The following is a 23,899-nucleotide window of genomic DNA, read 5'->3' as shown; positions in this document are numbered from 1 at the left end:
AGAAGGAGAATACTGATAAGGAAAGGAATTAGACTTTCAACTGGTAGGAATGTTTCAGACAGAGGAGAATCAACTGTTAGACATCTTGCCTCTGAGAAGTCAGTGAAGACCTGACAAAGTGACAGATCGTAAGAAAGAACAGAAAATTAGAAGGTTAGCCCAGGAGGCTCAACATCTAACTGATCAAAGTTGCAGAAAGACAGATCAGAGGCAACGGGAAAGTGGGAGTGGACAGAGATCTAGCATGACATGTGAGCTCCAAGTATAAAGGGCAGCAGGTGCAGATCAGGGCTGGTCGGAACGCACTATGGGACAAAGATGAAACTGGTAAAAGCCCGATGTGCCTCAACGTGCTGAGAGGAGATTTATACGAGAGGGGAAGCGTCTGGGATGAAAAAGCGATAAATACATAGAAAACAGGGTCACTTCCTCTTCTGTGTTCCCATAGCATTATTGCAGAGATCTGTTCTAAAATTTAAAAGCTGCACTGTAATTATTTCTCTCTGTATCTGCCTCTCTTCATATGTACGCAATTGCTAACTTTAGGAAAAACAAAACGTATGCAAGAAAGGAAAAACAACTGTAGTTTACCAAATGACTCAGCTGTTGTATAGTCCTTATGTAGTGATAATCATGCAGATGTTGAGTGAGGTTCTAAAGACAATTATTCCATAACTACTCAGGAAGAATGAGAGATGGGAAGGATGTATACATAGTAGGAAGACGACTGGTAAAAAGAGCTAAACCTTAATTTTCCATAGGAAGAAATCAGTCAATAATGCCTAACACTGAAAAATAAATCAAGAAATATCAATGAAAGCATATTATGATATTGCAATAGTGATGTATGGGGACAGGGTAGCTACACTTGTGATGAGCATAGCATAATGTATAAACTTGTTGAATCACTATGTTGTACACCTGAAACTAATGCAGCACTGTATGTCAACTATTCTTTAAAAAAAAAAGTGTATTATTTAGTGATACGGTGGTAAGTACATAAAAAAAAAAAAAAACCAGCTCAAAGTTGAAAGGAGTAGACTCTGGGATGTGGGAAATGGGACAGTGTCCGAGGACAGATGACAGAGGACTGGTATTTTTCATAAAAAACCATGAAAAAGCTACCTGGCTCAACTTCTATGCATGTTTAAGAAGGATACAAAACTCAAACAAAAATTAAAAATAAGTGAAGGAAACCAAGTAATGTTCTTATGACTTGTTTCTATCTACTTGAAGTGACTTCTAGAAATAGAACTGAGCCTGGTTTGTATTGATGGGAGTGATGAAAATCAATAATGATGAAGATGGGACACTTTGAGAAGGAAGTACTACTACGCAGTGTGAGCCAAAACCTCAACACGATGCTCAGGGCCACTCTGTTCCTGAAATTGTTTTCATTTGTAAAACCTCTTGTGACCATTAGGGAGAACTTGGGTACTTCTCAGGAAAGAGGGCTGTCATTTCCTGGACATTTGACTACAAATACAATGCTCCTGAAGCCCTAAGGGAGCCTGAAAAGCAGACTTTCTGAGAGCTGCTTGGATTCATCTCCCTGAAAATATAAACTGTTCTCTGATGTGTGGTTCACATTTGAATAATGTACAAAAGCTGATTGTTATATACAGTAAAGGTATGAAATGAGAGGGATCTTTATAACTTCCCTCCCTAGACACTCAACGAAACTATTTACTGGGCTAGAGGAATTTCATGATGTGTATCCCAGAAGCATAAATACCTGTGTATAATCAAGTGATTTTTTTAAATAACTTATACAGAGGTAGTAAGGAATTTAATATTTCCTTTCCATAAAAAAATTCCAAGGAAATTTTTAAACAAAACTCTCCTTAAAACAGAAACACAATAAGAAATACTTAATTATCATTTGTAAAGTTTTAATGTGTTAAATATGTCAGCAAGCCCTTTGTGGGGAGGGGAAACTTCAAATAAATAAGATTCAATTAAGTGACTAGGTATTTGCCAAGGTAACAATCTCTAATTGTCAAAATATCCATGGAAATGTAAGGAGATAAAACTTATATTTGCCAAACCTCCTCTAAAGGAAAGTAGTATTCAGTTAGAAGGAATATTTTGCAATTTTTCAAACACATTGAAAATTTGAAAGAATAGAATATGAACACCTGTTACCTCCTTCACCTAGATTTTTGCCAACTATTAAGATTTTACCACCCTGTGTTCTCATTTCCACTTGCTCTTTCTCTCTGTGTGCTGTGCACATGTAGCATACGTACATGTCTTTTTTCCCCTGAAACATCTGGAAGGGAATCACTGACCTCTTTTTACGTTATCCCTTAAATATCTCAGTGTGTATCTCCTAAGAACAGGAATGTTCTCCTTCAAAACCAGAATACCATGATACCTAAGAATATTACTATTAACTCAATATCATATAGTATATATATTTCATATTTAAACTTTCCCAATTGTCTCGAAGTATCTTTTCTAGCTGTTTCCATTTTATTTCCTGATCCAGGATCCAATCAAGACACATACGTAGCATTTGGCTGGGACATTTCTGGAAGGAATCCGTAAGTAAGCCACAAAGGGTAATTCTGCATCAGGTGGTTTACTTCAGTAATAACTGATCACTTCCTAGGAGGGAGGGCCCGGTAGACTATGAGGCTTTTTTTTTTCTTGCCCTGAAGGGATACAAAGTATGGGGCCAAAACTGAGTTGCTAGGACAACAGAAGGGGGATTACCTTCTTAGACCTATTGTTCTTATGAAGTGTTGAAACACGTATGTGAAATGAAGGCTGAGAGTGCAGAGCACACTGTGGATAGCAAACTCCAGTTGTAAGAAATGCCAGATTGTGAGTATGCTCAGGACACCAAATTATTAAATGATTCGAAGTTAGCGTGGCTTGACCCTCAGCTGAGAAGAATACTAAAAAGAAGGCACACGCGAACACAAGAACGAGAGCAGGGCACCCAGCATTACCTCTTCCGTAGCTGCTCATCAGACAGTTGCAGCTCTTCCTTTAAACGCTTATACCTGTCTTCTCTCAGCAGCCGAGAGCCATCGTAGAGGCTTAGCTCCCGATCGTGGATCAACCTAAGGGAGAGGGCAGTCAGGGAACAAATTCATCGGTTTGGAACGTTGAAGTCACTAGAAGTGGAATCAATTAACATTTTAATCGTGTCTATTATTGCGGGCAATTGAGTCTAACAATTTTGTTAGATGCACTTTTTGAAATTTCAAGTTGGCTAATGCTATTCTACTTGGCAAAACTCTTGGTTTCTGTACTGGAGAGCAGTAGTCATGGTTACTAGATGAGGACAGCGGGGAGGAGAAGGATGAGGAGCTGGAAGGGGAAAGGAAGAAGGAGATGAAAAGCAGCAGCTGAATGGGTGACTCAGGATAACCCTGAGGTGCATATTAACGAACAAGAGAGGTGGTACATACTCTGAGTCTAATGTAACTCTTCAAGGGATAGCATTATCAATGTATTTCTGTCTTCGGAATTACAGGATTTAAAGTATCAAAAATCTTTATAATGAAATAACTGGTGCTATTCCATATTTCAACTCTGATGGTGACCTAACCGTGCACAGCACACATAGCATTGTCTTCCAGATGTTGCAGAGGTTGAAAAACACTATTGCTAGATTTTACACCAATCACGGAAGTCTCCAGATGCCCACTTTAGAGCTGCCCCACATGACCTCTACATGGTAAGCACTGAGTCCTCACCCTGGATCACTTATATGTGACTTTCGGGGAGGTGGAGCTCAGGCATCAGTAACTTTTAAGCCCTCCCCCACAAGGTGATTCCAAGGCTGAGAGCTGAGCAGCACTCGCCTAGCACAATGCCCAGGAGACAGCAAGTACTCAATTAATGATAGCTGCTCCTTTTCCTAAGTGCTTGGCCTAACCGGCAAGAGATAACCAATAAAAGGGGAGAGTAAGTATTATTTTTGTTTGTATCTGTATTTATCTATTTAGAAGAAAAAAATACTGTAAATCTATGGGATATTTATGGCAAATCACTAAAAATTTGTGATTATTTTCAAATGCTCTCAAGTTTAATCAGGATTAACACAATGTTTTTGGAATTTTTAATTACACTCAGTATCTGCATCTTGTCAAGGACAAGAAACTTTGAGTAGTTGGCTGGGGAAATGGATTATTCCATAGTTAAAAATCAAATGTCTAGAAATGACAGAATCAAGACAGAACAAATAAAAACTTGGTATCATTAATCTGAAATGACACAGGACGGACACAGTCTTCATGAAAGTTACAGATGAAATCTTCTCTTAACATTACATTCTAGAGAAGTTAATTAGGAATGTTTTCCCCACCCAAATTGAAATAAAGAAACAACAGTTACATAATATTCGAGTTTGTAAACACAAAGTGAACTTAGTCTATATAAAATATCATCAAACATCCATTACACATGTTATTTTTTAAAAAGATTTTATTTATTTATTAGAGAGAGAGAGAGAGCGTGAGTGGAGGGGAAGGGACTGAGGGAAAGGGAGAAGCAGGCTTCCCGCTGAGCAGGGAGCCTGATGTGGGGCTTGATCTCAGGACCCTGAGATCATGACCTGACCCGAAGGCAGACACTTAACTGACAGGTGCCCCCCCATTACACATTTTATATAAGGAACTATACTTTGTCTCTCAAAAAAATTCCAACAGGATTAATAATTTAGATCTATGATTCATAAGATGTTTGTAAACAGTGATGCTGTGACTAACAAATTGTAAGAAACGTGAGCTGCGTGACTTACTGTATGTGTCAACCAGCATATATGAAGTCTTTCAAAATTACTACCTAAAAGTTTTCTTTTTTCAACTCTTACCTAGAGAATTTTGCCATGGCAGTGGTTTGTTTTTTCCCCAAAATGTTCAGTATTGGAAGTGTTACTGTACTGTGTTTACGACAATAAAAACATCTGCTGTTCTGGTTGGATACAGAAGTTGTTTCTCGCGATCTGCATGACCCAGTTTAAAAAAGACTATGACAGAGTTCCACGTCTACTGTTTACATGGTGTGTTTTTTTTTGTGTGTGACTCATACAAACCTTTGCAATACAGCAAGTGTGCCCGCATTGACCCGGTGGATGCCATCCAAGACGACCAGCTTTCCTTCCAGGGCAGCATTCACAAGGGGCGAGGACCGCCACGCAGTGTCTCCGTTGGGAAGAGTGTATCTCTGCTGTAGCAGGTCACGTGCGGTCATATCCTGAAACCAAGCCCCACCACCGACCAAAGAAAATGCAGGATTAATTTTTAAAAGATGGATGGTAGCTTATTTAGCTTTATAGCTACCTCTCTGAACATAACATTCCATATAACAACTGGGAAGTCATCTTCCCCAATCCACTAAAAAGAAAAATACTCAAAAGCTTTTCCTGGTCATTTGAAGTTTTTCCTGTTACTCATCCACATACTATAGTAAGAGTGAGGGCTTTTTTCCCCCTTTTTACTTAGCATTTTTCCCCTCCCTTAAAATATTCATTTGATATCTATACAGATGATGGCAGTCATTGCCACTTGACTATAATGAAATTTAATTCGATCAGCTTTATTTTTGCGGGGACCAAAATGTGTGAATTCTTTTTTAAGAATGAGAGGCCATACAAACTCAATGGGAGGAGAGGCTTATCAGTCCTGAGCCATTTTCTTGCAGCTGAGTTCTCCTGAAAGGCCATGCTAGGGACCCATCACAGTGACTCAGTATATTTAAAGAGGTTTAAAAATGGAGCAACTGAGGAGGACAGTTCAGATGAGGTACAGGAGTTGACAAATAACAGCATGGCAGTTATAGGCAACTTTTAAAAAAAGATTTTATTTATTATTTGACAGAGAGAGAGAGAACACAAGCAGGGGAAGCAGCAGGCAAAGGGAGAAGCAGGCTCCCTGGGACTCAATCCCACGGCCCTGAGATCATGACCTGAACAGAATGTAAACACTTAACCGACTGAGCCACCCAGGCAACCCATAAGCAATTTTTTAAAGCGCACACACAATGTGTTAGCGCTAAAACAGCGTGACAGATTTAAGCAAACTATCAACAGCAGTGGCATACAAATGTCCATTTTTAAAAATGTGGAGTACCATATAATATCAACAATTTTATCTTACATGTATTAATGATGAAGATATTAGTTTGTTTTCTGTTATCAGCTTCAGAAAGCTTCCGTGCAACTTAAACAAAATTTCAACTTCTACAATCAATTTTATTCAAAAATTTAGTCTTTTGTAAATTCCTTGATATCCAACTCCAGTTTTAAGAGGACAGAAAACTAAAAAATTTGCTTATATTCACAAGGGCAACAAATCTACACTGAAACCAAGATTAAAATATAAGTCTTAGTTATTTCAATTTTCTCACTACCAAAAAAGTACTGACTTAGGAAGTATGAATATGCTTATATTGAATCATAAAGACAGCTGAGAATAATAACATTCAAACTCACCAAGTCTCTGTAGCCCTAAAGGTCTGGCTTTGACACATTATCAAAATTTGGCTTAATTCGTTAATTTTATTTAATTTTTTAACTATGAACTTTAAATTCTATGCAAACTATATGAGCACGACATTCTAAGCTGCCAATGATAGTTGCAATACTAAACTGAGCACCACCATCAGTGTTTACTGAGATAGCTTATGATGAGAATGAGCTCATTCCTATTCATGGGTATGCAGGAAAGGAGGGGCACCCGGGTGGCTCAGTTGGTTAAACATCTGCCTTTGGCTTAGGTCATGATCCTGGGGTCCTGGGATTGAGCTCCACCTTGGGCTCCCTGGTCAGCGGGGAGTCTACTTCTCCCTTGCCTTGTGCCCCTCTCCCCCCCCTGCTCATGCTCTCTCTCTCTCTCAAATAAATAAAACCTTAAAAGAAAAAAAAAGAAGCAGAAGAAGAACAGGAAAGGGAATCCCTGTACAAGAAAAATAGGACAAATCAAAATAAATGTTTGCAGGTCATTTTCACAATCAAATTATGAAAAACAACCAAATACATACACACAAATCTTTTTAAAATTAATATAAAAAACAGGTAAATTTAAAGAAAACTCTTGGTAATAATTATTTCAGAAAAATATTCAGTATAGAGTTAATCATATATTGTTCTAGAGAATAAAGCAAACAGAAAACATGCTTTGACACAGTAGTTCTAAATCAAAGATACATATCAAAAATAGCTGGGGGAACTTTTGGAAAATACATAAGCATAGGCCCCATCACCCCAGATCTTGGGGTAGTAGATCCAAGGTGGGGCTTATCACCTGGATTTTATCAGACATTAATTACATAGATGATAAATTAAATGTCCCCCAGGTGGGAAACACTGCTTTAAAAAACAAACATTAACTCAACGTGAAATTTTGTCTCATCCTATTTATTTATACCCCTCTCTTATTCTAGTAGGAATTATGAGATTACACGAAGATATATGAAATGTGTAACAAATAGTATAAATTAAAAAGTGAAAAAAATGAAGAAAGAAGAGGAAAGAGTAAGGCTCGTTTCCTTCAAGTATTCCTATTGGTATTCAGAGAGGAGGTAACATGAAGAAAGCATCCCATTGATACTACATTTTTAAAGAAATGCATGGGTGTTAACTTTGAAAATGCCAGCTTCACATTGAAAATATATGGTCTCCTGACCCATTTTAGCTCTTGCGTCTTTTGCGTGGGCCCAGGAAAAGAAGATGAGGAATGTGACTCTGGCAGGAGATACTCAGACTCATAAGGAGATGAGGCTAGCAACTGGTAACATTTTAAAAAAATTTCAACAGAGAAAATTCCTTACTCACATACCAAGATGTCCTGAATCACCGCTCTATGCACGCTATGAAAAAGCACTGCCTTCATTGGGTGATGATTCCAAAATTCTTTCACACCTTGTTAATTCACACACTGTCCACAACAGTTGCCTCATTCAAATGAGTAAATATTTACTAGTACAGATGACGAGAAAGACAACCAGTACCCAGGACTCCTCTTTTACAACCTAGCAGTTAGAGACTCCCTTATTCTGACCGAAGTAAAGCATGAGTTATTTGTTGCTACACAACAAGGACTAACAGATAACAGAGCTCAGCACCACTAATGACAACCACAACTACAGACAAGAAATATTCTCCCTTTCTTCAATCCTAACAGGAGTAAAAAATGGAAAACACTTGGCATTTCTTACAAGACTAGCTCAGTCCAGTTTTACCACCTAAACTCTTTCAGACTCGCATGGTAAAAAAGAGTCATTCTTCACTTCTAGTATGTCTTCACATTAAAATAAAAACCCTCCTGAGAGAAAGAAAAAAGCACTCCTTTTAATACAAGCTGCTAGTTCTCATAATTAAATTCCTGTATGAGGAGAAAAGATGAAGATTCCAGCTTTTCCTTAAAGAGATAATTGCTCCACTTTCCATAATATTAATTAAAATCAGAAATTATTTTTGATTGTGTGAGAGTGCAAGAACACCAAAATATAACTGAGCTTCTGTGCAACTGAACCTAATCAAACCTAATTATTGACAGAATTTTTTCGGCACAGTCTGAATGAGTCAGTGATATGAATTAATTTCAATAATAAGCTAATCTTTAAAATAGAGTCACAGCATCTCCATCTATAGAATATTTGGATTTTAGTACGATAAAATTATTGTAATATTTGTATTTATTTTAACATATACTGTATCATGAAATTGTTAAAAATATATCATTTCTTTATTCTTCCTGCCTACACATGCATCCCTAAAGCAAATGGAGGGGCAAAATTAAAAAGGAGTATGCTTACTCCATATGATTGTTTTGAAAGTACACTAATAAAAATTAAAAAAAGATGAACTTCCCAACTTTTGCATATATTTTTCTTATCCCTGAAACTCTTGAACTTATGAGAATAAAAATAGTACTAATGATATCATAGAGCCTGAACCATTTCCTCTTTCTGTATTTCCTTAAAAATTTTAAAACAACAGGACATGAAATCCAGTTCCTTTAGCGCTACCATTGTCTAACCTTGAACACCTCACCTTCTCATTCAGATCCCTGGAAAACATCCACAAACCTCTTAAGATTCAGTGTCATTTGGAATTTTGCTCTTTTATTTTTTTATTTTTATTTTTTGTAATTTTGCTCTTTTGATTCGCAATGGAGAAACCCTACTGAAAAAAAGTCCTATTAAAATGAGAAGCATGGCTTTATGAAATGTATCAGAAAACAGATCTGAACCTTAAAGTAATTATAAAGCTTATAGGTTTTTAGTACTTTTGAATAATATATGCTAATTTTTCTGACATTTCCTTGAGAAACCTGGATGTACGTCATTAGTTTGATAAGTTCAATAAGCATCTTCTGTGTCAAGGGCCTAGAATAAGACTAGAATTAGTTTTCCAAAGCATAATATCATTCAGAAAGGTAAATGAAAATATTATAGTAAGTTTTTAGCATAAAAAGAAATTTAAGCTATATCTCAAATATGAATATTGATAAGAAAGTAAAATTTTACAGCATAAAACATATATAATTTTTCTAGTGGACAATTTGTATTATTATAGTAAATGGAGGATATCAAAATCTATACAGAATATGACCTTAATTAGATTAAACACACTTTCCCACCACATATATGAACCCAGAAGAATTTCAGAAAGTACTTGAGTTGGCTTATAAAAATATGTATAGCATAATGTTATAAAATTTGAAATAAGTGGATAAAGAAAACTAAACAAGGGAAGATGAAATGAAGAAAGGTAAAGATAATACACAAAATATGTATTGTAAGAAGAATTTAAAATGTGAATCTAATGGTTTTACTAACACACACAAAAAGAGTGACATAATATAACCACAGCATTGACACCAAAAAAAGAAGCAGCATCATAATTTTTGATGGTGAGAGAGAGAAAAATTTGTTCCATGGGTTAGGTCATCATATAAAGTACAGTGTGTTAAGGAGTTAAAAATAGAAGTAACAATTATTATAGCCACTAATACTTACAGAGAGTTTACTAGAGCTTACCAAGTACTTAAAATAAATTAATTCATGTAATCCTTATAACCTTAAGAGAGAAACACAATAACTGCCTTCATCTTACAGAAGAGATAATGGAGGTATGAAGGGGTTAGCTTACCCAAACAAGGACACACTTAATAAGAAGAGGATCTGGGTTGTCCTCAAAAATATTATTACAATAAATACAGCAACAAATTTCAGTAAAAGAAATTCCACAGTGAAAGAGCTAGCTTGGATGAATCAGTACATGGATACCTTGGAGAGTTAATACAGGAATGTAACAATTGCACACCTCTTAGGCTGCCCTCCACAAACGTTGTTTCTCAATCAAGTTCTTTGAGAAGAGTGAGAAAGTAGTGACTATGGTGTTACCACTTTACAAAATGTCCCCAAACACAGCTAGTCTCCACTGTTGTTTAAAAACATCTTTGTATACATGTGTAAAAGATCAAAATAAAGATGCTTTGGCTAACAGTAATTATATTTCTAGGTGGATATGATTCTTCACTTTCTTATTTCTGAATCAAAAATATACACTGCGGGCATTCACATTTTTTTTGATTGGGCTAAGTATTATTGATTTTTTTCCTCCCAAAAGAAACTAGCTGAAATTCTATGGGTCTATCTCAAATAAGTTGCGCTCAAATAAGCAAAAATATTCTGCCAAAAAATATCCTGCCAGTAGAGTATAAATATTAAGAAAATCTCGGATTTAAGTGAAACAAAGAATACACCAAGGCTAGCTGATGTAAGCCACCAATTTTGCAATAAGGGATTAATTATGTCCATACCTATTAGTGGCAGAAAACTGCATAAATATTGTATAAACACAGAATGGTAATAATTTTTAGGTCCCAGAGTAGAAATGAAGCCATTATCTACAGTCTAAGCATGCTCAGTGAACAGAATGCAAGGCCTGCTGCCAACATTCCTCAGTGTCATTTATGTTTGATCTTAAAGAAGCCTCTCATTTTACATATAGTAAAATTATCTGGAAACTTTTCCATGCTTCTCCCCCAAGTTCTTCTCTTAAAGACCTATTTTTAACTTGTCACACGTATAATAAATGCTTCATGTATACGATGACGTATACGTAAGCCTACCATGATCGTTTTAAGTGACTCTGCTATGGATGGGAAGAAGCTGATTTTGAATCATTTATAACTCTCTTCATTATAACCAGTGGGATCTATTCAAGATGATCTGCTCTGGTTAAACACTTATTCTATGAACACAGAACAAAATCCTTCTTACAGAAGCTAACCAGAAGTCAAACCCACTGTCTCACTAACAACTGATCCAACAAAAGAACATCTTAATAAAGTTGCAAAATAAAACGTAAGTCCAGGTCAGTGTATGTACAAAAAAAGTCAGATTTTTTATATCCATCGAAGATACCCAATCAAATACCCTTCTAATCTTCCTGTACTGCAGAGGCTAGAAAACGAGAAACACCATTTCTTAGATGCTTTACAACTAAAGTTCTGTTGGTGACCCAGGTTCTATTAAGCATTCTCACATACACACAACTGGGAACAGAAAAATCGGCAGTGAGCAAGGAGAGGGAGGTGGCAGCCGGCTCCAGGGGACCTGTTCTTCTACTACAGCCATGGCTGAAACCCTCCCAGCTCTCTCATTCCTACCTGGATAAAATCTAAACACTGTTCCCTGTCTTCCCAGAAACTCTGCAAGCTACCTAATACCCAGTGATAAGTCCCTCTCAGTATTAGATAGCCAGGATGGATTCTACTGTCCACAACAAAAACCACAACCTAAGGATAATAATATTTTAAGAATAAGCCAACTTATTAAAGAGCTGGTGCAGAAATGCTCATGGACAACAAAGTCTANNNNAAAGAGTGTGAAAAGACTTCCAAAAGTAAGGTAAAAAGCAGAGATGTTACTGAGTAGAACCCCAGCAACACACAAACTGAAGAACCCCATTTTATTCAAATGGTACGGCAAACTCTGCTGCATTTTATCTCAAGTGTATGACTCTGTTAGATGAACACGTGGGAAAGTTACAATCAATTCTAGCTTAAATATTTGGAATGACATTTGCCTTACATTATATTAGTTTTTAAAAGCAAGTAACAAGATATAAAATCAAGGTTGTTGTAAGTACTAATAAGCAGTTCGGTATTCAGTAAAGACACCTAAAACAGATATGGCATTTGGCCTCATTCAGCCGCGCTCAAACCCCGTCTGGTCAGCCAACATGGAAGTAGCAGGTACAGTATGAGGAAAGCAGAGTGTCAATTTCAAATCTGCCACTTCCTTATAATACAATAAATGGATGATGTGAGGAAAACAACTTTAGAATTAAATGAGATGTCTGGCACCTAGTGGGTATTTGATAAATGACAGCTGAATCAGAACTAAATGAAGAAAAAAATATATAAATACATTAAATTTTAAATTTAACAATAAGTCTAAGTTCACAGTTCAAGACATTAATAGAAATCAAGTGACGATACTATATGATAGAAAAAATTCTTGTTTTAGGATTTAAAGAAAAGATAATATGGAAACAAGTAGGGATTAGTAAAGAAAAGTTGACAAAGGTCAGATTTGAGCTGGTCCTTTAAAAAGAATGTGTATTTTTCAAAATTATTTTCCACTCCTTCATATATTGACTGCTTTCTACATGCAAGTCACTGTTCCAGGTGCTGAGGATATAGCAGTGGAACAGATAAACATGGTCCTTACATTCCAGGGGGAAGAGAACAAAAACAGACAAAGGAAAGGGGACAGAGGACAAGAAGGAAAGAAGGGAGGGAGGAGACACAACTAAGAAAAAAGATCACGTAGGGGGTCAGTGCTCTGTAGAAAATACCAGGTAATGTGATAGCACATAACTTGGTGGGTCAAGGATGCCTTCTCTAAGTATATTGAAGTTGCAATCTGACAGACGAGAGGCCATGAGAAGATCAGAGGTTAGAGTATTTGAGGCTGAGGCAACAGCCTGTGCAAAATCCTAAAGGAGAAAAGCTAGATGGATTTAAGGGACTGAAAGCAGCCAGTGAGGCCGAAGCATAATCAGTAGAGGGTCCAGCAGGGAGAGAGAAGGCTGGAGAGGAAGGCACGGACAGTGGTTCTCAACTTTGGCTGCCTGTTGGAACTACTAAGTAGCTTTTGGAAAAATACTGAAGTCTGGGTTCCACTCAGACCAACCACTCAGACCATCTGGTGATAGGGCCTGGACACTGGAAGTTTTTCAGAGTTCCTTAGGTGATTCTAGTAGGCAGCCAAGGTTGAAAAGCATTGATGGAGGGCTCATAAGCCAGGGTAAGGAGTCCTTAACTTTATTCTATGTATCATAGGAGGCTATTGAAAGATTCTAAGCAGGGAAATGACATGATCTGATTTACTTCCACTATTCTTTAGAGAATAGATTATGGGATGCAATATCTTCTAATTAAGTATCTACACTTGTTTAATATCTCAAATTAAATATCTACAAAAGAGTGTATAACTAAAATGTTTTCACCAAGAGATAAATTTTAAAATAAGTAAACTAAAACTGTAAGATATTAACGAAAGGAAGTGAAGACAACACAAATAAATGGAAAGATATTCCATGCTCATGAGCTGAAAGAATTAGTATTGTTAAAAAATTCCAAAGCCTAAAGCAGTCTACAGATTCAATGTAATCCCTATCGAAATTCCAATGGCATTTTTCACAGAAATGGAGCAAACAATCCTAAAACTTGTATGGAACCACAAAAGGCACTGAACAGCCAAAAGGTCTTGAGAAAGAACAAAGCTGGAGGCATCACATTTCTTGATTTCAAACTATATCACAAAGCTATCGTAATAAAAACTGTATGATATTGGCATAAAAAAACACACACACAGATCAATGGAATAGAATACGGAGCCCAGAAATAAACCCACACATACATGGTGAATAAATTTATGACAAATGAGTCAAGAACATACATTGGGGAAAGGATATTCTCTTCAATAAATGGTACGAGGAAAACTGTAGAGCCATACGCAAAGAAATGAAACTGGACCTCTACCTTACACCATACACAAAAAGTCAACTCAAAATGGATTGAACACTTGAATGTTAAGACCTGAAATCACAAAACTCCTAGAAGAAAATATAGACAGTAAGCTCCTTGACATTGTCCTTGGATTTTTTGAATGTGACCAAAAGCAAAGGCAACAAACCCAAAAATAAACATGTGGGACTACATCAAAAGAAAAAGAAAAAGCTTCTGCACAGCAAAGAAAACCAACAAAATGAAAAGGCAACTAACTGAATGAGAAAAAATATTTGTAAATCATGTATCTGATAAGGGGTTAATATCCAAAATATATAAAAAACTCATACAGCTCCATAGGAAAAAAACAAACAATCTGATTTAAAAATGGGGACCTGAATAGACATTTTTCTAAATACCAACAGGTACAAGAAAAAGTGCTCAGCATCACGAACCTGGAAATGCAAATCAAACCTCAATGAGATCACCTCACACCTGCTATTACCAAAAAGACAAGAGATAACAAACGTTGATAAAGATGTAGAGAAAAGAGAACACTTCTGCACTGTTGGTGGGAATATAAATTGGTATAGCCACTATGGAAACAGTATGGAGGTTCCTCAAAATATTCAAAATATAACTACCATATGCTCCAGCAATCCCACTTCTACGTATATATCCAAAGAAAATGAAAACAGGATACTAAGAGAACTCTGTACTCCTGTGTTCACTGCAACATTATTAACAAGAGCCAAGAAAAAAGGAAACAACCTAAGTGTGCATCCATGGATGAATGGATAAAGAAAATGTTTTTAATACATATAATAGAATATTATTCAGCCATGAGAAAGCAGGGAGTCCTGCCATTTGTGACAAACATGGATGGGCCCCAAGGGCATTATGCTAAGTGAAATAAGCCAAACAAAGAAAAATAAATACTCTATGGTATCACTTATATGTGAAATCTAAAAAAAAAACACAAAAACAAAAAAATGGAGAAAAGTGTTTTGGTTGTCAGGGGCTGGGAGGTGAGGGAAATATGGAGAAATTGGTAAAATGATACAAACTTTCAGGTATAAGATGAATAAGATCCGGGCACCTGAGTGGCTCAGTTGGTTAAGCGTCTGCCTTCAGCTCAAGTCATGATCTCAGGGTCCTGAGATCGAGCCCCATGCTGGGCTCTCTGTCGGTGGGAAGTCAGCTTCTTCCTCTCTCTCTGCCCCTCCCCCACCCTGCTGGTGCATGTGCGCATGCTCTCTCTCTCTCAAATAAATAAAATCTTTGAGGAAAAAAAAGATAAGATCTGAAGTGACAATGTAAAATGTGATGACTATAGTATTATATAATTGATATATTCTAAGAGAGTGGAATTTCAATGTTCTCACCAAAACAAGAGACTGAGAAAGAAATATCTACAAATATTCAACCACATAACTGATATGTTCTTAAAAATCCTAAGTGAAGTTCCATATGCCAAATATATTTTCCACCAAATTCTCAACAATAGGTCTAGAGATAGTGGGTTAGAGCTACTTGGAGATGTGCATAGCTATAGTGGATCCTACAAAAAGCAAATGATGCTAGACTACTAACTGGCTGTGGGGGTTAGGGGAGATGGGGGGGAGGCTAAGAAGTGTGTCATGGCTGCATTGCTTGACAATTCTTTTGATCAGCCTAATGTGTCCCCTTTGGGACTTTCCTAACAAAACTAAAGCTGCTCTCTCTGAACTGATCCCCATGGCAGACACTGTACAGCAGGGAGCTGAACACTTATTCATTAGGTGGGAGATAGGGAAGAGTTGATGGATTCAAAGAGGGTCATTAAGGATAAGTGTGGAGTCTCCTGCCTGAAGCAGCACAGAAAGAGGCTTGCTAAGATTCGAGAAATAGGCTGGTGGAGGTAGCAGGTCAACTTCACCTTGCTCACCTTCCCACCTATGTGAGGGCACAATGGACATCAGTCCTCTCCTGTGCAGAGGCTGTCTGCCCACAGCTACCTAATTACGGTAGAGTTTAAAGGAACCACAGGAAGCCTCACAGGAGCTGGGAATGGCCAAAGACCCTCTTCAGATTGTTAATCTCTTACCAGTAGTCCATAGGGTATAAAATCAGGAATGTGGCAGCTTCTACCATCTTAAATTCCAAGCTACTTCAACTCTAAGTCCCCAGAAGCACTCAATGAACTCTGTTAAAGAATACCTTTCCCTTTGCTATCCTTTTTTTTTTTTTTTAAAGATTTTATTTATTTTTTTTGACAGAGAGAGCACTTGAGCAGGGGGGAGAGGGACAGAGGGAGAAGCAGACTCCCCACTGAGCAGGGAGTCCAATGCGGGACTCGATCCTGAGTCGAAGGCAGATGCTTAACCGACTGAGCCACCCAGGCACCCTGCTGTCCTTTTTGGACTGTTTCTATGGTTTTGTCAAATAGCTTTCATTTCAAATACCTCAGAAAGCCCTGTTTCTACTATGAGACTGGCTTATAAATCAGCAATAAAGTTCTACACATTCAGAAAGTGGTTTGGATCCTGCATAGTTGTATTTTTTTAACAGGGGAAAAATAGAAAAACAAAGTATTTCAGATTCACCAAAGGCAACCAGACAATAAAGCTGAGAGGATGTATATACTTTTTATTTCCAAAAATAAAATATGTTTGCAAAATACACTGTACATCCAAAAATTGTGAATTTCAAGATCAAATCAGAGTTATATCCTTCTTTCTTTCCTTTTTTGACGTATTCCTCACAAAAAGAATACAGACATATAACATCATCACTAATCTCATTAACCTCTAGCAAACTCCTCATTCTTGCTGTGATCTTTGATGACTATAAAATACTAAGGACCCTTAAAATATTGCCCTAAGGACTTAAAGGTAGAAAATAAGTGGCCATAATTAATTTTCAGAAAATTATGAATAAAAAGATATAAACTGTAACAGCACATATATGAAACATGGAGGAAGGAATAAAAAAAGGGTGTTTTTGGTTTTGTTTTTTTTTAGAATGTATTTGAGCTTAAATGACCATCAACTTAACATAGACTGCTATATATTTAGGATGTTATAAATGAACCTCATGGTAACCACAAATCCAAAACTATAATATATACAAAAACAAAAAATAATAAAGAGAAAGAAATCCCACCACTCTACAGAAATTCATCAATCACAAAGAAAGAGTGCAAGGAAGGAACAGAGAACTACAAAAACTACCAGAAAACAATGAACAAAATGGCAATAAGTACATACCTATCAATAATTACTTTAAACATAAATGGCCTAAATGCTCCAATCAAAAGACACAGGGTGGCACAAAAGATTAAAAAAAAAAAAAAAAAAGGACCCATTTACATACTGCCTACAGGAAACTCACCTCAGTCATGAAGACACATACAAAATTAAAGTGAAGGGATGGAAAAACATTTACCATGCAAATGGACATGAAAAAAAAAAAAAAAAAGCCAGAGTGGCAATACTTAGACAAAACAGATTTTAAAACAAAAACTATAACAAGAAATAAAGAAGGGCATTACAAAATAATAAAGGGATCACTCCAACAAAAGGATATAACAATTGTAAATATCTCTTCACCCAGCACTGGAACACCTGAATACATCAAACAAAGATTACTGAATACAAAGGGAGAAATTAATGGCAACACAGTAACAGTAGGGAACTTTAACACCCAACTTACATCAATGGATGTAAGGAAAATCAATAAGGAAACAGTGTCTTTGAATGACACATTAGACCAAATGAACTTAACAGACACATACAGAACATTCCATCCAAAAACAACAGATGACACATTCCTTTCAAGTGCACATGTGATATTCTCCAGAACAGATCACACGTTAGGCCATAAAACAAGTCTCAATAAATGTAAGAAGACCGAAATCATACCACACATCTTTTCTGACCACAACAGTATGAAACTAGAAATCAATCACAAGAAAAAAACACAAACATGTGGAGATTAAACAATACTAAACAACCAAAGGGTCAATGAAGAAATCAAAGAAGAAATAAAAAAATACATGGAGACAAATGACATACATCCAATGGTCCAAAATTGCGAGAACAGTTCTAAGAGGGAAATATATAGCAATATGGACTTATCTCAAGAAACAAGAAAAAGCTCAAATAAACAATCTAACTTTACATATCTAAATGAACTAGAAAAAGAAGAACAAACCAACCCATGGTGAGTAGAAGGAAGGAGATAATAAAGATCAGATCAGAAATAATGGACACAGAGACCAAAAATAAATAAATAAAAATAGAAAAAAATCAATGAAACCAAGAACTGGTTCTTTGAAAAGATAAACAAAACTGATAAACCCTTAGCCAGACTCATCAAGAAAAAATGAGAAAGGACCTAAATAAATAGAGAAGAACTGACACCACAGAAATACAAAGGATTATAGGAGAACACTATGAAAAGCTATATGTCAACAAATTGGACATCCTAGAAGAAATGAATAAATTCCTAAAAACATACAATCTTCCAAAACTGAATCAGGAAGAAATAGAAAATCTGACCAGAGCAATTACTAGTAACAAAGTTGAATTGGTAATCAAAGAACTACCAAAAAATAATAACCCAGGACCAGATGTATTCATAGGTGATTTCTACCAAACATTTATTTTTTTAATGTTTTTTTATTATATTATGTTAGTCACCGTACAGTACATCCCTGGTTTCTGATGTAAAGTTCGATGATTCATTAGTTGCGCATAACACCCAGTGCACCATGCAATACGTGCCCTCCTTACTACCCATCACCAGTCCATCCCATTCCCCCACCCCCCTCCCCTCTGAAGCCCTCAGTTTGTTTCCCAGAGTCCATAGTCTCTCATGCTTCATTCTACCAAACATTTAAAGAAGAGTTAGTACCCATTCTTCTCAAACTATTCCAAAAAATGGAAGAGGAAGGAAAGCTTCTAAATACATTCTGTGACACTAAAATTACCCTGATACCAAAACCAGACAAAGACATCACAAAAGGGAAAACTACAGGCCAATATCCAACAACACATTCAATGGATCACTCACCATGATCAATTTAATATTTGCAAATCAGTCCACATGATACACCACATTAACAAAATGATGGATAAAAATCATGATCATCTCAATAGATGCAAAAAAAAAGCATTTGACAAAATTCAACATTCGTTCATGATTAAAACTCTCAAAAAAGTAGGTTTAGAGGGACTGTACCTCAACATAATAAAGACCATATATGAAAAACTTACAGCAAACATCATACTGAATGGTGAAAAACTGAGAGCTTTCCAAGATCAGGAAAAAGATAAGGATGCCCACCTCTCACCATTTTTATTCAACATAGTACTGAAAGTTGAAGCCATAGCACTCAGACAAGAAAAAGAAGAAAGAGGCATCCATATTGATAAAGAAGAAGTTAAACTGTCACTACCTGCAGATGAAATGATATTATACATAGAAAACCCTCAAGACTCCACCAAAGAACTATTAGGAGTCATAAATAAATTCGGTAAAGTTGCAGGATACAAAATGAATACCCAGAAATTAGTAGTAGCATAGGGAATATAGTCAGTAATGTTGTAATAGTGTTGTAGGGTGACAGATGGTAGCTACACCTGTGGTGAACATAGCATAACATACACAGAATGTGAATCACTATGTTGTACACCTGAAACTATATAACATCGTGTCAACCATACTCAAATAAAAAAATTAAAAAGAAAAAAAATTGCCCCAAGACCCCTAATTAAAATTACTGCAAAGTACATTTAAAACAAGTACTGACTAACAGAGATGATCGAGTATAACAATGTGTTCTTACCAACAGTACCAGACTTCGTTACATAGAGTCCTTCAGTTTGGAGCTATTCCACAGAGAATCCCCAAATTTGCAAATCCTTCCCTCTTCAAGCTTACAGATCCCATGTTTTTGGATCACCAAGGATGGTAAATGAAATACCTTTCAGGCTTAAGTTCCTTATTTGGTAGGATTCCTTGGTCACTTGTTTTCTTCCCTGGGCTAATGGATTTGGTTTTAACATAATGTTTATTTTTATACACATGCCCAAAGGCCTCCTACTGTGTTTTTAGAAATCTAATAAATACCTCATGATAACTAAATTTGCTAAGATAACAAAAGATTTTGTCTATTACTTAAGAAGTACACGGTTTCAATTAAATAAGGAGTCCAGTGCATAGTTCAAAAAAATTACAAAAGATTTGAATAACAAATTTGGATACTTTTTTAAAAAAGCAAATGATTCCTTCATTCCATTATGTTGTTTTTAAAAAGCTAGCAAATACTACAAACCTATGGCCTTTTAAATGGCAAATTTGTGCAAGATAAGGCTGTTTCTTCTAAATGAACCTCTATAATTGCACAGTTAAATTTTAAGGCACACTTTGCATTTTTTACAACATATAAGTTGAAAAGATATCAAGTTAAACCAGCCAATATCTTGCCTTTTCAATACATAACTTTGTGCTATGTCCTGTCATATACATGCTCCAAGTAGTTCTAGTTATGAGCTTAATGTAAAATACTCCAAGTGTCATTACACTCAACTTTTGACTATGTCTGTCAAAATAAGAGCCTGAGATGTATTTTACAAAGTTTCAGTTATAGAAATAACACGCTGTTAAGATGCATTTCTATCAGTTGAAGACAACCATTAATTTTTTGAAATTCCTCCATTCCATTATGTTGTTTTTAAAAAGCTAGCAAGTAGAAAAACAGACCAATACTGAAAAACAAACTGATGTGACAACACTAGCATGCTAAAACCAATCAAGCTAATGTGATGGAAAGCATTCCAAATAAAAACAGATGGTAGCGTAGGGCCTCAACCCAGTTCCCTCTTATCTCAGAGTGATCCTCATTGTCTGCTGCTTATTGTTTTTAAAGATGTACAATCAAGCAGGCAAAAAAAAAAAAAAAAAAAGGCTTGAAAATTAATAAGCTAGAAACTATTGTACAAGCTTTGGCTAATTTCAGGTATAAACTCTGGCACTTAACATTTCTCATCCTTAATTCTGAAAGTCAGGAAATTCCACTTTACTGGCATATTTTAGAGTAACTAGTCGGTTAACTTTTGGTAAATCACTTTGATCACTTCAAAGAGGCTACAGAAAGGTTATTAGGTCATCACAAAACTTTATTTTGGAAAGACACAGAAATACATAGAAAATTATAATTCTAGAACTGAAATGAATTTGTCTCAAAACAGAGTCTCCGGCTTTATCCTATAAGAACCTGTTCTCAGAAATCAGGAGTTTATCTAAATAATTCTCTCGCTTTTTCTACATTACAGAACTCTATAAATAGAAAAGCTCTTAAATGTTTTTATGGGGAGAATGAGAACAATGTCTGAATAATCACACCTATCCCTGACATACATAAAAATAAAAGTCATTCCACTTAAAATATTTTTAGATTTCCCAAGCCTCAAAGATGGTGCATATTTCCCTGAATATCTTCTTCATGCCAAGCACTGTACTGTGGTCTAGCCCACTGGTTCTCAATTCTGTTGGGCTTAATACCCCTATTTTAAAACACTACCTTTGAACATTTGCTTTATAAGCTTGAAAAAATCCACGGGTAATACAATGCACCTACATACATAATTTCAAATAAAAATATAGGATAATGCCTAAACTTTAGTACAAGGAAAATAACTTGTTATAAAATACTACATAACTTCAACAAATATATGGTCACAACTACACCAAAAATATGATGATGAAATCAGGTGCTTGTAGCTACAGAGAGAATCACCATGGATATGAACACTGTATTGGCTGATACAGGTGTGCTATATTTGTAACTCAAATACCATGAATGGTAATACTTTCAGTAGCGTGATCTTCTAAAATGGTCAGGGTGGTAGGCAGAATAATACTCCTACACAAAGATGTCCAAGAGTCTGTGAATATGTTACTCTGTATGACAAAAAGAACTCTGCAGATATGACTAAATGAAGGACCTTAAGAAGGGGAGATTACCCTGGATTACCCATGTGGGCCCAATCTTATGACATGCGTCCCTAAAGCTGCAGGACCTTTCCCAGCTGTGGTCAGAGAGAGAGAGGGCAGCACGAGAAGGACTCAGTGCTCCGTTGCTGGCTCTGAAACAGAAGGCGCTATGTGCAAGGACTGGAGAGAGTCCAATCTAGAAGCTGAAAAAGGCATAGGTGAATTCCTTCATGAACTGGGTATAAGGAAAGGCTTTCTAACCATGATTCAAAACCTAGATGTAATAAAACAAAATATTAATAAATCTAACTACAAAAAAACCTTTAATTTTATGGGGCAAAAAAAACGTATGCATAGATAAAGCCAAAGGACAACTGACACTGAGAAAAAATACATGCAGCATATATCCCAGACAAAAAGCAAAATGGCTAATACATTAAGAACTCAAAAACAGAAGGGGAAAAAAAGCCAAACACTCAATAGAAAAATGGGGGGAAAAAAAAGAAAAGGTAATTTAGTAAGAAAAGACATGATAAAATGTTCCTTAAAATTATAAATGATTTTCAGGGATGCCTGGGTGGCTCAGTTGGTTAAGTGTCTGCCTTCGGCTCAGGTCATGATCCCCCAGAGACCCCTATCAGGCTCTTTGCTCAGCGGGGAGCCTGCTTCTCCCTCTGCCTGCCGCTCCCCCTGCTTGTGTGCTCTCTCTCTCTCTGACAAATAAATAAATAAAACCTTTAAAAAAAAAAATGAAATGATTTTCAATTCTCTCTCCCTAATATAAGAAATGCAAATTAAAACTACTCCTTAGATACCATTTCAAAGCATCAAACTGGCAACCATTAAAAAGCTTGGTAGCCCTGTCGGCATTGTTGATGAGAAAGCAAAATGGTATCATGTTTATAGAGGAAAATTTGGCAATTCCTAACAAAACTACCCATGCATTTATCTATCGACCTCACAATCCCACTTCTAGGAATTAATCCTGAAGATACACTTCTAACAATATAAAAACACATAGGCACAAAGTTATTCACTGCAACTTCATGTGTAATTATACAACATTGGGAATAAAACCAATTATCCATATATAGGAGATTGGTTAGATAAACTATGGTCTGTCCATATGAGAGAATAATATGCAAATACAATGAGGAAGAATGAGAAAGATGGCTATGTAAAGATAACAGCACTTAGTTTACACTTTCTATTACAAAATTCACAAAGGATATAGGATTTGTAAGTTTTACTTTTTCATCTTGACATCTACTATATGCCCATGAAGGGTATCTAATTGTGGAACAGCACGTTGTCCTTCCCCCCCAAGGAGTTTGCAAACGACAGGAGAGACAAATAGCTAAATTCCATCAACTCCAAGATAAACACTTTTTACGTTTTAATATCCCTGAAATCAGGATGCACCTTCAATGGACAGAATCTTACATCTGCTGGCCAGCTAATTATTCTCTGCCCATGTCTGAACTTGGTTTTGTATATCTGTTTGTGGCAAAAAAGGGGAACTATAATCCATTCATGTTTTGGTCAACAAATTAAAGACCACTTGGGAAAAGAATATGAGTCATAGCCATTGCCTTAAAACATTTCGATCAACCCCTTCTGTTAAAATCAAGAAAGTACCAGTATCAAAACCCAAATAGCTACCAGTAGCTTGGAAGAATATCCTGGAAATAACGGAAGAGCACTCTGTTCTTGACAGAGCACAGATGATGTGGAGAATATTATGTGAAACAACATAAACATCTACACCTGAATCAAAAAATGCTTTAAAAGAGTCAGACTGAAGGTGAAGAAGTTTTAAAAATATTTCCACCATTTATTGCATTTATATTTTCTTTTTTCTGCATGCACAAGAGATATATGATCTAAATTAAGTCTAAAAGAGTTCTTTCATTAAGAATAAAATAAAAACGCTA

At 36.2% G+C, this 23,899-nt stretch overlaps 1 protein-coding gene across 1 annotated transcript in view; it reads right to left on the bottom strand.

Moving 5' to 3' along the window:
* The window catches only part of VWA8 (von Willebrand factor A domain containing 8), a 336,899-nt gene that overhangs the window by 226,562 nt on the left and 86,438 nt on the right, over positions 1 to 23,899 (bottom strand). The window contains exons 13-14 of the mRNA XM_040623208.1: positions 5,051 to 5,211; positions 2,958 to 3,071 (exon numbers count right to left, since the gene is read on the bottom strand). Of these exons, the coding sequence (XP_040479142.1) occupies positions 2,958 to 3,071; positions 5,051 to 5,211 (275 nt within the window). The remainder of the gene's footprint in view (positions 1 to 2,957; positions 3,072 to 5,050; positions 5,212 to 23,899) is intronic.

The sequence above is a fragment of the Ursus maritimus genome, unplaced genomic scaffold (genome assembly GCF_017311325.1).
Source record: "Ursus maritimus isolate PB19 unplaced genomic scaffold, ASM1731132v1 scaffold_10, whole genome shotgun sequence".
Lineage (NCBI taxonomy): Eukaryota > Metazoa > Chordata > Mammalia > Carnivora > Ursidae > Ursus > Ursus maritimus.
This window is presented reverse-complemented; position numbering and strand designations above follow the sequence as displayed.